The 17,531-nt window shown below is 36.3% G+C and overlaps 1 protein-coding gene across 1 annotated transcript in view; it reads right to left on the reverse strand.

The window, feature by feature from the left end:
• The window catches only part of LOC107720962 (sodium/potassium-transporting ATPase subunit beta-3-like), a 35,266-nt gene that overhangs the window by 6,570 nt on the left and 11,165 nt on the right, over window positions 1-17,531 (reverse strand). The window contains exons 2-5 of the mRNA XM_016528797.1: window positions 9,768-9,896; window positions 7,942-8,040; window positions 5,607-5,794; window positions 5,178-5,228 (exon numbers count right to left, since the gene is read on the reverse strand). Of these exons, the coding sequence (XP_016384283.1) occupies window positions 5,178-5,228; window positions 5,607-5,794; window positions 7,942-8,040; window positions 9,768-9,896 (467 nt within the window). The remainder of the gene's footprint in view (window positions 1-5,177; window positions 5,229-5,606; window positions 5,795-7,941; window positions 8,041-9,767; window positions 9,897-17,531) is intronic.

Here is a 17,531-nt window from a genome sequence, read left to right on the forward strand (position 1 = left end):
CATTAAACCATTACAAAATTCCTTTTTGTTTTGGGCATTATTCCAATAGGAATTACTGTTGTTCTATTGGTTGCCATCTGCCAGATTACATCCCACCAATAGAATCCATCAAACAGACACCATTATAGTTTACATTAAAAAAAGCTAGTTCATGCATTCATGACCTCTAGACTGGACTATTGTAATGCACTGCTAGGTGGTTGTCCTGCATCTTCAATAAACAAGCTACAGGTAGTCCAAAATGCATCGGCTAGAGTCCTTACTGGGTCAAGAAAATATGATAATATTACCCCAATTTTACGATCTCTGCACTGGCTACCTATTAAGTTCCGTATCAGTTACAAAATATTATTACTTACCTACAAGGCCCTTAATGGTTTAGCTCCTGCGTACCTAACTAGTCTTCTACCACGCTACAATCCATCACGCTCCCTAAGGTCGCAGAACTCTGGACTTTTGGTAGTACCTAGGATAGCAAAGTCCACTAAAGGAGGTAGAGCTTTTCACATTTGGCACCCAAACTCTGGAATCGCCTTCCTGATAACGTTCTGTGTTCAGACACACTCCCTCTGTTTAAATCTAGATTAAAGACACATCTCTTTGGCCAAGCATTCAAATAATGCATCTCATAATCTTGTACTGCAGTTATACCTGATCAAATGCACATTATTATTCCTTAGTTTGGGTTGAACTTGAACAAATCATTTTTGCTTGACCAAAAGACAGTACACAGAATCTCTTGGATTACAATTTGTAACTAGACGGGTGTACTGTTACTTCCTCTACAGTCAAAAATCTGGGTGTTATATTAGATAGCAAAGAAAGATTTGTCTTTTGAAAATCATATTTCCCATGTTACAAAAAAAAACCCCCAGCATTCTTCCATCTTAGAAACATTGCCAAGCTACGAAACATGTTACCCGTTTCTGATGCAGAAAAGCTAGTTCATGCATTCATGACCTCTAGACTGGACTATTGTAATGCACTGCTAGGTGGTTGTCCTGCATCTTCAATAAACAAGCTACAGGTGGTCCAAAATGCAGCGGCTAGAGTCCTTACCAGGTCAAGAAAAAATTATCATATTACCCCATTTTTACAGTCTCTGCACTGGCTACCTATTAAGTTCCGTATCAGTTACAAAATATTATTACTTGCCTATAAGGCCCTTAATGAGCTAGCTCCTGCGTACCTAACTAGTCTTCTACCACGCTACAATCCATCACGCTCCCTAACGCCTGTTTCACACATACTCTGTCTCAACATATAATCATTGCTGTTAATAGTGTTCATCGTCTGTGTCAAATTGATGTACATGTATGGTAAAATTCAGTTAATGACGTAATCAAATAGTCACCACTGATAAGCAACTACTAAATATATTGTAGAAACTTAATTTTCTGTAAAGCTGCTTTGCAACGATTTGTATCGTGAAAAGCGCTATACAAATAAACTTGGATTGAACAGAATTGAAAGTGTTATCAAAACGCATAAAACGGCAAACATCGTTGATTATGTGAACAACAGATACTATCAGCGGTAATATCACTGGAACAGTTAATACTGAAATGTAATCGTTGCATGTGTGAAAGTCCCATTGAAACACTGCAAGGTCTCTATTGGTGGAAGTTTGTTTAGTAAGAAATGGCAAGATTGAAAGAGCAGGAACCATCAGCATAATTTAAGAGCAAAAGCATTAAAGTTCAGAGGACACAGAGATCCTAAGGAGCAGAGGGCACTTCCTTGTGTCCGCTGTATACCTTCAAAGGTCAGATGGGTGAGAGGTCTCAGAGAAGTTATGAGGTACAAAAATGACAAAATGATAAGGGCGGTAAAGAAGTTCTCATGGGACAAGTGAAAAACAGGGCAGGTCTGATAGGAACGTCTCACATCTGCAGCATAGAACTACTCGAAGGAAGCAAACAAGTGTTTGAAATGGGTCCAACATTGCATAACTTGTCCCTGATATTGGCTAGATGCTTGTGGACATGTTCATAAGATGTTACTAAGGTCAAAAGACCATGTTTTGCAAGAAAAAAAATAAATCGCTGTGTCAATAAAATCAATTGGAATACCTGAGAAACCATGAATTTGACTTGACCATAGTATACTTATGTGTGGAAGATTCCCAATAGCAATGGGCCCTGTTTACACCTGATATGGTGATCCAAACTCAAGTGCTAAATAAGCATTTGTAAAGTAAACATCACTGTGGCCTCGATAACCCTAAAGGTTATGATTACATGGTACTGAATTGCTATGGTAAGTTTTGATTAACTAAATCACACAAATTTGCCTCTTCATGGTATCAAATCTTGAGATATTTCGAGTCTCTTCTTGTACAAGTGGGCTGTTCTTGATCAGAATAAGTTGTAAAGTGGACCAGACCTTATGCCGATAGTTCAAAGCAGGGGTGTCTAATCCTGCTCTGCACTCGTAAAAATAAAGGTTCTTTATTGGCATCAATGGTTTCATGAAGAACCTTTAACAACATATAGTTATAGAAATTCACTTATGGGAACTAGCCACCAAGTTGGTCCCCTGAGAACTAAACTTTCCCCTAGGATAATTTTCCTGGTTGCATTCACACCACCAGTAGGAACTAGGGCTGGGTATTGACACAGATTTCATGATTCGATTCGATTCAATATTGATTATTTTGTATATATATCAGGTACAGTATATGGTAAATTTTCTCAAGGAAAAAAAATCTCTCAACTAATGCTGTAAAATATACATGAGAGTCGGTTGGTACTACATTATTATAATATTAAAGGTTAAAAAAACTGATTTGTATACCAACAAATTACACTCAATTAAGTTTTTATAATATGTTATAATACAAATTTTGACGTTAAATTACAAAATTATATTTCTACACCAAGCCATTTTTTAATATACACATTTAAATGGTTGTTGTCATAAAAACTTGACGGATTTATTCAAACAAATATTGAAGCACAGTAAAAAAATTATGATGAATGCTATATGGTGCATATATTTAGCGAAATGCTCCTCTCTAGAGTTCATTTTTCTAGCTGACTAACGAGTTTTCGGTCACAAAATATGTTTTTTTTTTCTGAGGTAAATGTGATGTTACGTGACATACTGTATTGTTTTCCAAAACATATATTGATGTATTTTGTGTGGTTGAAAAAATAAGAGTGATTACATGAGACAGGATAAGTTGTACTTCTTTTAACATACCTTCGGATATTCATTCATGTTTATTTCACTTTGTAACTGGTATTGATGCGGAGGACATGATCAGTTCATGTGCGTTTCGCGCTGCCAATTCTCTTGAACTGAGGTGCTACAGCGATCTGTCCCTCCACATTAAACAGTGCCGAAATGGCATTTTTTTTTGAATATTATAATAAAATGGACAGAATTTGAAATATGAGACTTTGTTTTTATATCAAAAGTAACAAAGCTTATTGCAATTTATTGGATAGGAGGTGTGCTACAATGTTCCGTTCATTAATTGAAAACAGGCTAGGCTAATTGATTCTTGGGATTTAAGAATCGATATTGTTGTTTCACAAAACTGAAAATAGTTTAAAATTGAGAAATTTATTTTTTTTTTTTACCCAGCCCAAGTAGGAACAATGCATTGATGCAATCCGGACGACAGCTTCATCATTTAAGAGCGGCATTCAAGAAATTAGTTCGTGGAGTAAGTATACGTAAACTGTGTTTACATGGCTTTTTAAAAATGACAGGTGCCAGTGTTTTGTATGGTATGTGTTTGACCAACCACCGTACACTTATGTCGACGGTAGTTCTTATTGTGCTGGGTTAGACCCTACTGTGATGTAGGAGCTAATTTAAGAGGCTTTCGCACCGGGAAGTTATAGGAACTAGCCTTCAACACGCGTTCACGATATTACCACACTGCATGCGTGTGGTGCTGCTGATGCAGGAGCCGCTGTTTTGATGTAGAAAATGTTTGCAATCAACACGCATGTGTCATGGTACTGTCATGAACGTGCGTTGAAGACTGACACGGAAGAGAAGAAATGGTTGAATAAAGTTCTTATTTTGTTTTCTTTGCGCACAAATAGTATTCTCGTACCTTCATAAAATTACAGTTGAACCACTGATGTCACATGGACTATTTTGTTGATGTCCTTACTATGTTTTTGTGTCTTGAACGTGGTAATTGCGTTGCTATCTACACTGAAAAAAAATGATACTACATTTTTTTTAAGGTAAGTGGTTGCAAACAATTTATTTTAGCTACATTTAAATAAATTTTTTTTTTTGAAATTTAGTCAGCTAAATTTGTTTATTTAAATGTAGTTAAAATAAATTGATTGCAACCACTTACCTTAAAAATCTTTTTCAGTGTATGCAGGGTCAGAAAGCTCTCAGATTTCATCAGAAATATCTTAATTTGTATTCTGAAGATGAACGAAGGTTTCACGGGTTTGGAACAACATGAGGGCGAGTAATTAATGACTTAATGAATTAAAATATTTTGGTGACCTATCCCTTTAAGAGTACAGAGAGCCATCTTCCAGCAAGTTGAGCTCCAGCCCTAATAAAACACACCTGAACCTGCTAATCAAGGTCTTCAGGATTACTAGAAACGTCCACGCAGGAGTGTTGGAGCTAAACGCCGCAGGAAAGCAGCCCTCCAGTAGCTGGATTGGACACCCCTGGTCAGCGTTAAAAGAAAACATTTGACAAGACTGGAAATTTCTTCACTATTCTCGATAATGAACATGCAGTGATGCACATCCGTAGTTTAGAGCACGGAAATCTTTTGACTGATTAAACCGAAACACATTAATATCAGGAGTAAACGGGGCCTTAGTGTTTCCCATGGTGTGGAAGGACCCACAGCTACATTTACTTTACCCTAGACACTATGCATTACGTTCTCGATGACTGGGGATCTGAAGGTATACATCATTTCTAGAATAAGGGTGGTTAAAAGCACCAGAGACAAAGCAGTACAGGAGAGAGGCAGCAAAGAGATGGAAAAGGCCCGGGGCAAGGACCCAAAATCTTACCCAACATTAATACTGCTGGCCCTATAGGCAGCGTGGAGAGAGACCAGATACAAACAGATGTGTGAAAACGCAAGATGGAAACACTCACGCACATTAATGTCACACTCATCCTGACATCGAACACTCTGAAGCTAGTAACACAAAGTGTGATTTGGGAATTACCTTGGCAATGCAGTTGATATGCGGGTCTCCTCGTGGCCTAAGCCCAATCACCTGCAAAGAAGTATATACAATGAACAAAAATCCTTCTAAATCTATTAACAGGCCTGAACGCATGCTTACATTTCTAGGATGCAACTGGAACACAATGCATGCCGGATTGGAAATTTTGCGTCCTTGCATGAGCACCGTGGCTCAATTTGTCTGGAGAACATATGCTAACACAAGTGTTCTCAACTCTGGCCCTTGAGGTCCACTTTCCTGCAGAGTTTAGCTCCAAGGTCTTCAGGATTGCTAGAAAGTTACAGGCAGTCAAGGTTGCTCAAGGTTGGAGCTGAACTCTGCATGAAAGTGGATCTCGAGGGCAAGAGTTGAAAACCTCTGTGCTAACAGCTAGCTTTGACCTGGGAGAGCGTAAAAACAGTGACTCACTCGATTCATCTTGACTAGGATGCATGGCTGACCCTCGGAATAACCAAAATTGCTATCAGCCAGTCCAGAGCACTGTCGTAGCACACTTCTCTTGAACTGGCAAACCTTCTTCTCCTCAACATCGTCTTGCTCAAAGTACATACCCTCGGGACAGGGCTCGTTCGCCTCCTGCAGAGAGTCATTGTACGCTGAAGTAACAGATGAGAGAGAGTAGATAGTGAGATAAAGGTGTCAAGCTGGAAATCTTCAGCAACAATTTGTGACAATTGTGTGGTTGGGAGATGTCTTTCTTGTCAACAAGTGTGACCATTTTGGAAGTCTTTGAAAGCTCCAAATAAGAAAGATCTTAAAGACCCCAATATATGACTTGAGAAGCACAACATCCCTGTGTTGGAGCATTTCATTTAGTTAAATAACTAATAGTTTTAGTTTAAAATCTGCGTTCCGTTTGAAGTCAGAATTGGGACATTGTATCGTGAGGAAGGAGGACGACATAAAAAAGAACGGTCAACAAAGTAGCAGATTGCAGAGGACGCCATGTTGGCTTTGTCATGTGACCTTTCACTGCCATTCACAAGTCCTCTCCCTTGACCTCATGGGATAGAGAAGTGTCCATCAGATGTGCACTTCAGAATCATCAGTAGCAGGTCATCCCGGTACACTTCGTCTACTGTTTCATGAACACTACGAATACATACATACTTCTCATTTGACATACTGTTTTTCATCTACTATATAATAGGATATCTACTGTATATTTAGGCATCGGACACGTAATAGAGGAATTTTGACTTGTGTTTATCATTAGCCACATACTTGGTTGCTGAGAAGTTGTGGGATTTCCGCAAAAGTATGCAAGTGAGAATTCTGACTTCAAGAGGTGTTCTGGTCTTCCAAGAAGGAAGTAGGCAAGCATCAGACACACCACTAAACCACAGTTTGCTATGGCTAATGAGTGGTTGGTGGAATTAGGAAAGAGCAAGTGTTTTATCGGACAGGTTTTAGCAGATACACATGATCTCAAAACTAATAGACGTGGACTAAAAACCACAAGGCTGAATGCATGGGGTCCTTAAATGAGACACTTGTGACTGCTGTAGCTGATCTTTAACGGATCCATTCAAGAAAGACTTCACTTTCTGAGCTTTCTGATGGGGTGGTGACAGCATACAGCTGATAACAATTTGTGCAGTTACCAGGCAAACTCAAGTACGTTTAACCATCAACAGTGGGAGATCACATCCAAACCAGAGGCTACATAAGCAGGACATTGAGAAGTTTTTGTACGGAGAGATTAAAATATATTTGACTATGCCACCACCAAATGTATAATTTTCATAATATAGGTGATTTTATGTTGTCTTGTTTTTCTGCACAATATCTGACTGCTGCACCTCGTCCTCCTCCTAAATTCTTAAGTGTAGCTTTTGCTTGCCCAAATATGACCTTGATGAACAACAGTGCTACAAAAACACGTTAGTAAAAATTTGTCTTTATTTTATCTAAAATCTGGCCATATTAAGAATATCCTCCAAATAGGATTTGTTGCAAACATTTTATCCACCCACGCAAAGATAATGTTTGCTGGTTCTTAACAGAGTTGAATTCTTGATCATGTGCACTTGAGAGCTCTCAAAACCACATAAATGTGGCTTAAACTGGCTCTCAAAGCTCAGTCTTATGGATGTGGGTCTTGTCTTATGGTCTCGTTTGTACTAAAGGTGTCTATTTTTACCAAAGGTGACATTACCTCAACCCAGGGGTGTGGACTCGAGTCACTTGACTCGAGACTCGACTCGGACTCGAGTCCCAAAACCTAACAAGACTTCAAGCTCTGACGAGCTTATTGGTTCTCTATTTCAAATCATTAAAATGGACCGCCTGGTTCTTGGACCATTAGCTCATGGTCTGGATCTGGTTCTCGAAAGGTCTGGAGTTCGCTCCAACCCTAATCAAACACACCTGAACAAGCTACTCAACATCTTCAAGATTACTAGAAAGTTAAAGGCAGGTGAGTTTTATCAAGGTTAAAGCTAAACTTTGCAAGAAACTAGAACTCGAGGACCAGAATTGAAAACCCCTGGTCTAGGTTTTAGGGGGACTGGTATTAGGGGATCTAGGTTTGATGGGGTTTTTGGAAAGACCTGGCACTGTTCTGGGATTTAGGCAGTCTTGCACTGGTCTGAGTCTCGGAGGTTCTTGACTCCAACTTTGGTTCTGAACGGGGGGTTAAAGTATCCTCTGATTTATCAGATTAGGTTCAGGTGGTACTGTTCATGATCACTTTATACTGTGACAAGGTAAATATGTAGAGAGGTAAAGTGATGGGACTCACGCTGCAGGAACGACTCCAGGGGCTGCATGTACTTGCTGTATTGCTGGGGAATCGATCGGTTAAATTTAATTTCCAAGGACCTCGGCCTGATCATCAGCCCTGTGGACAAAATATGCCATGCAGATGTACATGATACAAATTAATGGAGATTGTAGCACATTCGTGTTATCAGTACACTGATTTAATGTGTGCATTTTGAGACATTTTTAGAATGTTTTCTTGTTTCTTATTTACAATACTTCAAAACCATCCATGCAAGATTCCTTCAAAACTGAATCCCTTTTCTTTTCACCTTCATGAATTTTCCAGTCTTTCATGATGGCATGACAATGATTTGCAAAAATCATTTTACTTACTGCTAATTTCTAGCTTTTTAGCATAACTACAAAAATGTATATTTAAAAAGGGAATTTTGAGGTTTTTGGTATCAATAACAATAAAAAAAAATCTTATATTTCCAGATTTTCCATGTGGGAATTTCAGACATTTATCAGGTCACACTTTATTTTAAGATCAAATTCTCACTATTAACGAACTATTAACACAGCTTCAATAAACTCCTAATTTGCTGCTTCGTAATAGTTAGTAAGCTAGTTGTTAGGTTTAGGTATGGGGTACATTTACATTTATTCATTTAGCAGACGCTTTTATCCAAAGCGACTTACAACTGGGGAATACATCAAGCGGTTCATGGATTAAGGGATCTAAAATATGGTCATGCAGAATAAGGCATTAATGTGTGCTTTATAAGTACTAATAAACAGCCAATATGCATGCTAGTGTTAATAGTGAGAATTGGTCCTTAAAATAGTGTTACCATTTATTATTTATATGTGCAGAATTAGATGTTTGCACTATTTCAAAGGCACCTAACACTTGTACTAATGCTCACTGTGTGCGTTTTATTATTGTATCAGAACATTTTTTGGTTATACTAATTGATGTGTGCTCATTAACGCCTCAAAATCTTGCTTGGAACAGTCAATGCACTGATATTTGGACACACTAAACCGCAACTTGTCTGAAATGATGTCCAACTGCGCCTGTACTGAGAACATTCTGTTACTAAAAAATATCGAGGAGGAGAGGGGGCTGAGGGAGATAAGAAAATAGATGAGTGGGTGGAATAAATTGACACTTGGGGAAGGATGAATGATAGCGAGAGAGAGACCTGTGAGCTGCGTCTCACTTCGCCGGGTTTAACGGCGCTCATAATCGAGCGAGAGGATGGAACTGGAGCGCTCTCATCGCAACCACTGTACACAAGTGTGTGGGCTGCAGTGTCTATCCACTGTGTGTGTGTGTGAGAGAGAGAGAGAGAGAGAGAGAGAGAGAGAGAGAGAGAGAGAGAGTGTGGGGGAGGCTAATGGATGATGTGTAACACTGCGGAGACTGCTGTTGTGTGTTCTGATTGCAATGGAGGTAACGGTAAAAATAGCGCAGAATAAATCATATCAGCTAAACGACACCTCTACTGCACATTCTGTCTGTCCTGTTACTCTCAAAAGAAAGTCAAGTCAGAATTGTGAGATTTGGCAGAAACAAGCTTCCATAGCGTACTATCACACTGCTTCTACTTCTCCAGTATTCAATATATATGCAGTATGTGGGTTTTCTGTATGAAACATCTAGATGACTTGACTTAATTCAATGGAGTGCGAATAAACGCAAAATTGGTTAAAAATGCAAAATAAATTAAGATAACTATGCAACTGGCTTAAAACGAGATTTCCCATTTCATTTTATTTGTGTAGTGCTTTTCATAGTACATACTGTTCCAAAGGGTTTTAACAAAGAATATTGTCTTAATGCTGTGGGTTTGTTACCTGGATTGGCCACTCGGTCCCTGTATCTGGGAGTGTGCTCATCCAGCGTCTGTAGCATCACCCACATGGTGAGACTGAACATTCCCGCCAGGAAGCCATAGAAGACCAGATAAAAGAGGAATATAAGAGCTGCAGAGAGAAGAAAGACACATTAAACATGTACCTTTTGCTTCCATAACATTAAATGTAACAAGCAATGGTTAGTACACAGAGTCCACATTAAAGAGCGCGTCATCCGGAAAGCATCACGTTTTATTTATGAACACTTGATAAACATCGTAAAAGGGTGGATTCACAAACATTCGGAATCATAAACCGCGCAAAACGTCAGCAGGAGAGAGTCAGCGTGTGGATTCAGAGGTTTGTCGTTGTATGGCTCGGGGGTCTGAAACTAGTAGTGCAACAGTGAGGATTAAACTAGTTCCGGCGGTTTGCTCCTCCACACAAGGACGTGTCACAACAGAAGGGAGGATGGGAACGAGGTGGAATGTAACAGCTGAATGCTCTGGAGAAAAGCAAAACATAATGTTAGCAATCTGGGAGAACGAACGACAGCAAGAAATGGTCGGCTTATATTTCACCTTATATTTGCATTTAGAAAATGATGCATATTTTTCGGATGATTATTCTGATGGATCCTGGCATTGTGACATTTTATCATAAACAATATATGTTAGTTCGACCAATGCTGTGCCTCTGGGGTGGGACTGTTTGCTAAATATGGATATATTATCAATAATGAACCATTTTTATGTTTGCATTTTAAAAAGATCACCAAAAACAACTCACAATTAAATATTTCATTGCATATGAATTCAAGTGAATTGTTACACACCTACTCACTACTGTAATGTGAAAAGGTCTGTATAATTATTTTAATGAGACATAATAAAATCGTGATGTGCAGAATATGGAAGCCCGTTTCCTCCATTAAATAAAAAATAAAACAAGGTAATTGCGAGTTTATATCGCGCAATTCTGACTTTTTTTCTCAGAATTGTGAGTTATAAAGTCAGAATTGCGAGATATAAACTCGCAATAACCTTGTTTTATTTTTTATTTAATGGCGAAAACGGGCTTCCATAGCAGAAACATGTAGAAGCAGTAAAATATAAAAGCAGTAATACACAAAGATCATCTTATTTTGCACTAAAAAAAGCGAGAGTGATTTTGAATCTCTTTTGATTCTGGGGTGACATTTAATTTTAGTGAAATTCGCCTAGATATTGAAGCAGATTTGGCTGAATGAAAGCTTGAATTATTGAAAAAGTAATATTTTGGCCAGCACTCCATTTGTGACAAATTAAGCACAACAATTGTAGGGAGATGAATGATAACTCATCCCTCCCACTGACACTCACAAGTCCAGAGAAAAACATAGTAATGACTACAGAACCGAGAAGTCAAGGCCAAGTGAAACAAGAAATCACTGTTTACCTATGTTAACTATATATATCTATATCTATATATCTATCTATATATATATATATATATAAAAAGAATGACAAAGAATAATTCGTTCATTCGTTTATCTCATTCACTATAGATATAGCTAATGCTACAGTTCATTATATATGGAAAGAAAAAGCAAATGTATTGTCCACTGTATAAGATGTTATATTGCATATAAAGGCCAAGACTGAATCTCATGACTTGCAGTTTCTTGATTCTTATAGAAAAGCTGCATAAACCTGCTAAATAGTAGGGATGCACGATATTGGATTTTTGCCGATATCCGATATTTTTCAACTCATTCTGGCCGATAGCCAATGCCGATACCGATATATTTCCGATATATGTGTAGCAAATTATTTTTATAAATTTTTTTTTTAACAAGAACTTATTTGTTAGAATTAAATAAACAATAATGAAGTTATTTTATAATGACAGTACGCTGAAGCTTTGAAAATAACTATAAATAAACTATATATCAATCGCTGCATTTTTTTTTCAGACAGATGCAGTAGTAACCTTAACATTTTATTTTAAGATTTAACATTTGTAGATGGTCAAAGCAAAAGAGCGGTAAAAAATTCAGAAAATCTTTTAGAGCTCATAATTTGTTTAAAAAATAACATATTACACATTAATGAATAAATCAGTATATATATAAAATTATTTAATTTACAAGAGTCATTTTTGTGATTTTTTAAAAATTCTTTTAAGCGATAGCTTCTGACCTTTAAATCAAAACATACTCACCAGAATGAGTCACACTTCTGATGTGATCTAATCGCTAGGACACCCCGAGCACATGTGAGTCAAGTATTCCTCTTATCGGCAAGACATATCGGCATATTTTTTCATATCAAGCAGATGCCGATATGTACATTTAAAGCCATTATCGGCCGATTCCGATATTGGTCCTATAATATCGTGCATCCCTACTAAATAGATTTACATGTTAAACACTTATTGGCTGCTGAAAGAATGATCAAATGAGCCAAAATCTATAATAAAAAGAGCATGAAAGAGACCGAGGATCAGTAGAACTTTATGAATGATGGATGTTTGAATAGTATGGACTTTTCGCTAAATTCTGAGGCTTCAGATTCCATGTGGACACACATAGACATAAGAGATATAGCCCTTAAAGAAACATATGAAGGTTTAAAACGTTTGAAGGGGTGGGGGGTCTACAAAACAAGGTTATTTTAGACTAATTGAGATTAGTTAGTTTTTATTTTTATATTGTCCATGTTCACTTTAAATTTAGTTAAACTAAGTATTGTTTGGGCATTTTTGTCAATTTTATTATTTTTTCCGCCTTTAAATGTGTCTATATAGTTTTTCTTCATTATTATTTCTTTTTATTATTATTATTATTATTATTTAGCCGAACTAAATAAAAATAAGAAATGTTTCCTTGACAGCTAGCTGAAATAAAAAAAAAATTATATATATATATATATTTTTTTTGTTTGTTTGTTTTTTGGTTTGTTTATTTTGTCAATTAATTTTATTTCAAATAATGAAAAAGTGTTATTGTATGGTTTTAGTTAACTGCAGTAATGCTGCTACCGATCCAGCACAGTGATTGTATCTATGGTATTTCAGTACACCGCTGTACTGTTTAAATGCCATATTTACATACTGTGGTATTTCAATGGTGCTTCAAAGTACTGGAAGGAATGCCATGCTGTTACTGTAAAAAAATTCCCAAGATTCCATAGTGGGCCAAACAACAGCACAGAAACGCTCTTTTCTTGTTTGTTGGTGTTATGTAGCGGCTCTTGAACAGAGAAGAACACACCAGGTCTGAGGTAAGAGAAAATAAATACCATCTGAATAATAATTAAAGCATTTTAAATAGCAAGAGAAAACGCTAAAAGAGGGGAAGTAAAGGACAGTGTGTATAAGAGTGTGTGAGAGAGAGAGGCTCAGTTTAATTATAGATGCATTTCTTCTTTGCCGATGTCTCGTAGGTAGACTCTTACTATAAATAGCATCTGGGGGAGGACGGTTTAGTGATGGCACAGCACTGGCCTAGGGAGTCAAACACACACACTTTCTGTTTCTGCTGCCCGTCATAATATTCCCCCGGTGAATCAGTCTTAAAGTGTGTACTACTGCACGCCAGACATGCACATGAACAGCCATCATTAGATCTCTCCAAAGAATTTACATGCAAATTGAAAATTCTACGTAAGGGTTGATGACATGACACTCATTTATGCAACTGGATCCATTCATTTATTTATAAAATTCCACAAAAATGCATTTCATACAAACAACGACTTAATTACACCTCTAATGATGAAAATTTGTTCAATTTCTGACTTATATAATTTATCTGATTTTTTTCATAGTGGCTGGTGGCATAAAGTAAGGTGATATCGCATTGAAGGAAAAAGACTCACTAAAAGAACATTATTATTACTTCTAAGAAATAAAAGGCTTCACTGCTTGTTCATATTTGAACTTTTGTTTGCCAAATCTAACAACCATGCAGAAACATCTAAAAAAAAAAGTCAAGGCCAATAAGTATCTTACTTTATGAATTTATAATTAATTATATTAATAAAAAATATTATTACCCTGAAGATATATTTAAAAACATTTTTCATTAAATGTAAACTTTTGATTTATTTCCTTTCAAAAAAATTAAAAATCACAAGAAAGCATGAACACAAAAAAGTACTTTAAGAAATTTTAACAATTTTTTTAATTACTGAAAATTTCTCCCCAAAATGAAATGTTTGTCATCATTTACTCATCATTATTTCTCAGGTGGACCATGAGTTGTAGGAGTTATTTTGCAGAATATCCTTGTTGCTCTTTCCGTGTTGTGGAAGAATGAAATCAGATGACTTTTTATCAGATGCATTTTAACTTCAACCAACTGACTATAAATGTGCATGAATCCAAACAGAATGCAGAATCTCAAACAGGCGTTTTATACTGGAAAAGGTGCTACTTTTCCCCTGTGATAAATCTCTTGTAGCCTATGATGTGACATTGGCTAGTTTCATGGATGGGGTTAATAGAGTTATTAATCAGACGTGGCTCTCGTTAGATACAGGAAATTTTTTCAGTGGATGCATAAGATGCTAATATGTGACCCTGGAGCACAAAACCAGTCTTAAGTCGCTGGGGTATATTTGTAGCAATAGCCAAAAATACATTGTATGGGTCAAAATTATTAATTTTTCTTTTATGCCAAAAATCATTAGGATATTAAGTAAAGATCATGTTCCATGAAGATATTTTGTAAATTTCCTACTGTAAATTTATGATTAGTAATATGCATCGCTAAGAACTTAAGTTGATCAACTTTAAAGGCGATTTTCTCAATATTTAGATTTTTTGCACCCTCAGATTCCAGATTTTCAAATAGTTGTATCTCGGCCAAATATTGTCCTATCCTAACAAACCATACATCAATGGAAAGCGTATTTATTCAGCTTTCAGATGATGTATAAATCTTAATTTCTTAAAAATTGACCCTTATGACTGGTTTTGTGCTCCAGGGTCACATATTTCATCTTAAACGCATGACTGTGTTCGTCAGCCACCCCTGAAGACCATTTCTGAGCAAGAAAAGCCCACAGAAGCGGATGTGGTAATGGTGCGAAAGCTGAGGAGACAAAGACACTCTGGATAGAGGAGCAGTAGCTGCTTATTGCTCCTCATCACATCAGCTCATATCTCCATTCAATCTAATGCACCGCATCTCGCTAATGCCTCTTCCATTAGATCTGATCGCACAGAGTCAATAACACTGGCCTTCAACATTCCTCTATTATTCCCTCACTAGTGCGTGTGTGATTCTGTGGGCCAGTTGTAAAAGATTTTCAAAGATACAATTTCTGCGGTCCAAACAACAACAACAAAAAAGGATGAAAACAATATTGGAATTTTGACTGAACGGTGTGTAAAAATATGATAATTTCCTCAAATTAATTTAAATGCATATAGACTACTTAAACTCAATATTATACGGACAGTATTAAATGTTATTTATATTATTATTATATATTTTTTTCCATTTAAAAAAAAAAAAATACTCGACAGTTTTCCAGTGGAATAATTTTTGGATACAATGAAACTTTCTGATTCCAGATTTTTACATGAAGCACAAAATTCTAGATTGAAGTTTTAGCATAAATTTTTAAGAAAATACAGGTGAAAGTAGTAAAGATTTAACATATATATATATCTCCACCAACATAGATCAAATATCAACATCTGGCTCTAACAATTGCGTGAACTGGAGGTGAAACTGTCTGAACAACAGAAGACGGATGTAAGACTGTTTGAAAAACTATCATAAATTATCATTATTTTTGCAATTCAGTTTGATGCATTTCTTAGGTGGCATTAAAGATGTTTGCTTTGTTCATAGAGCACAAATGAATGGAATAGGTCTCTTAAAATGCATTTTTATTAGATAGACTTTTAAAACTGATTTATGTCTTAAACACTCATTCATTACTTTTACATGATAAACTTACAAATTTAGTGACTTCACTAATGAACTGTGTGTAGTCTGGGGCAGGACCGAAACAGGTTGTCACAGGAAATAAATGAAAGAGACGGAGGAATGGAGAGAAGAGAGTTTTCCAGTGGAATAATTTTTGGATACAATGAAACTTTCTGATTCCAGATTTTTACATGAAGCACAAAATTCTAGATTGAAGTTTTAGCATAAATGTTTAAGAAAATACAGGTGAAAGTAGTAAAGATTTAACATATTTGCAAATATATTGCAATTACATAATTTGGACATAATTTCTTGATGCATCATCAAGTTAGACATATGACAATTGCAATTCAACTTTTTTTTTTCAAATCTTTGTTTTCATTTTCTTAACCTTCTGTGGAAAGATGTTTTGCAAAATGAGTTTAAGAAAATGCACAGACTTTGGGGTGTATTTGGACTACAGAACATTTAATCTGATTCCCAAAACTTTTCGAAATTGGGAAAAGAAATTCCTGAATCTACCAATTATATAGTGAAAAATTATTATAGTTCACCTAAAGATGTTAATGATATACTTAGTTTTGTTACATCCATGATAAACACTCTAAAAAATTTAGAGTTTGTAATTTTTCCCCAAAGTTAATATATATATATGAACTGTGTGTAGTCTGGGGCAGGACCGAAACAGGTTGTCACAGGAAATAAATGAAAGAGACGGAGGAATGGAGAGAAGAGAAGCACAAAATGAATGATGGGTCACAGTGAAAGACAGGAGACAATCAAAGCACACAGGAGCAGTCTTTATCAGCAGCTCCTCTCAGCTGTCGAGAAACCCAAGCCCTGAAGAACCAGATACTGCCCTCCTCCTCCTGTACCCAGGCATGCTGGGATAAAAATACCCATGCTGGGGGGGGTAATATAGGGTCCCATACCGAGACTGTGGCTCAAGCGTGTTTTTCTGTAAGCGGATACGCTTGACTCCGGCACGGGACGGCCATCACATCAACAGCCACATGTTACTGTACTGTAAGAGAAGACACGCTGTACCCTCATTTAAAGACAGAAGAGCCTACATGACCTTGATGATCTGTAGGATTGTCTCATCAATTATATCGGATATGATATTGTGTCTATAAAAAAAAAGGCAATAAAAAGATTGTTTAAATACTAGGGACGCACGATATTGGATTTTTGCCGATATCCGATATGCCGATAATTGAACTCTTTTTGTCCGAAAGCCGATGCAGATACCGATATATAATTATTTTTAATTTTGGTTAGTTTTTAACAAGAACGTATTTGTTAGATTTAAATAAACAATAATAAAGTTATTTTATAATAACAGTACATTGAAGATTTGAAAATAACTATGAATAAACTATATATTAATCACTGCATTTTTTTTATTTTTTATCAGAAATATGCAATGGTAACCTTGACATTTTATTTTAAGATTTAACATTTGTAAATGGTCTAAAGCAAAAGAGTTGTAAAAATTCTGAAAATCTTTTAGAGCTCATAATTTGCTTAAAAATATATAACATTACACATTAATGAATAAATCAGAATATATACAATTATTTAAGTGTCATGTTTTTTTTGTTTTTTTTTCTCATGCAAGCTTTAGCTTCAAACTTTTAATTCAAAACATACTCATGATTTTATGGCATCAATTACTTCTTTATTTAATCAGAAACACAGTCTAAATATTATTTGTGTATTTTGCTTTCATTTTTTATAAGTAGGCCAACAGCGCCCCCTACGGAATTAAAACTCCTTACTGAGTGGGCATTAGGACCCGGGGTAGGCTGCCGCTGCACGTGCTATTACTGTTTACTCTA

The sequence above is a fragment of the Sinocyclocheilus rhinocerous genome, unplaced genomic scaffold (genome assembly GCF_001515625.1).
Source record: "Sinocyclocheilus rhinocerous isolate Xijiao unplaced genomic scaffold, SAMN03320098_v1.1 scaffold2256, whole genome shotgun sequence".
NCBI classification, from domain to species: domain Eukaryota; kingdom Metazoa; phylum Chordata; class Actinopteri; order Cypriniformes; family Cyprinidae; genus Sinocyclocheilus; species Sinocyclocheilus rhinocerous.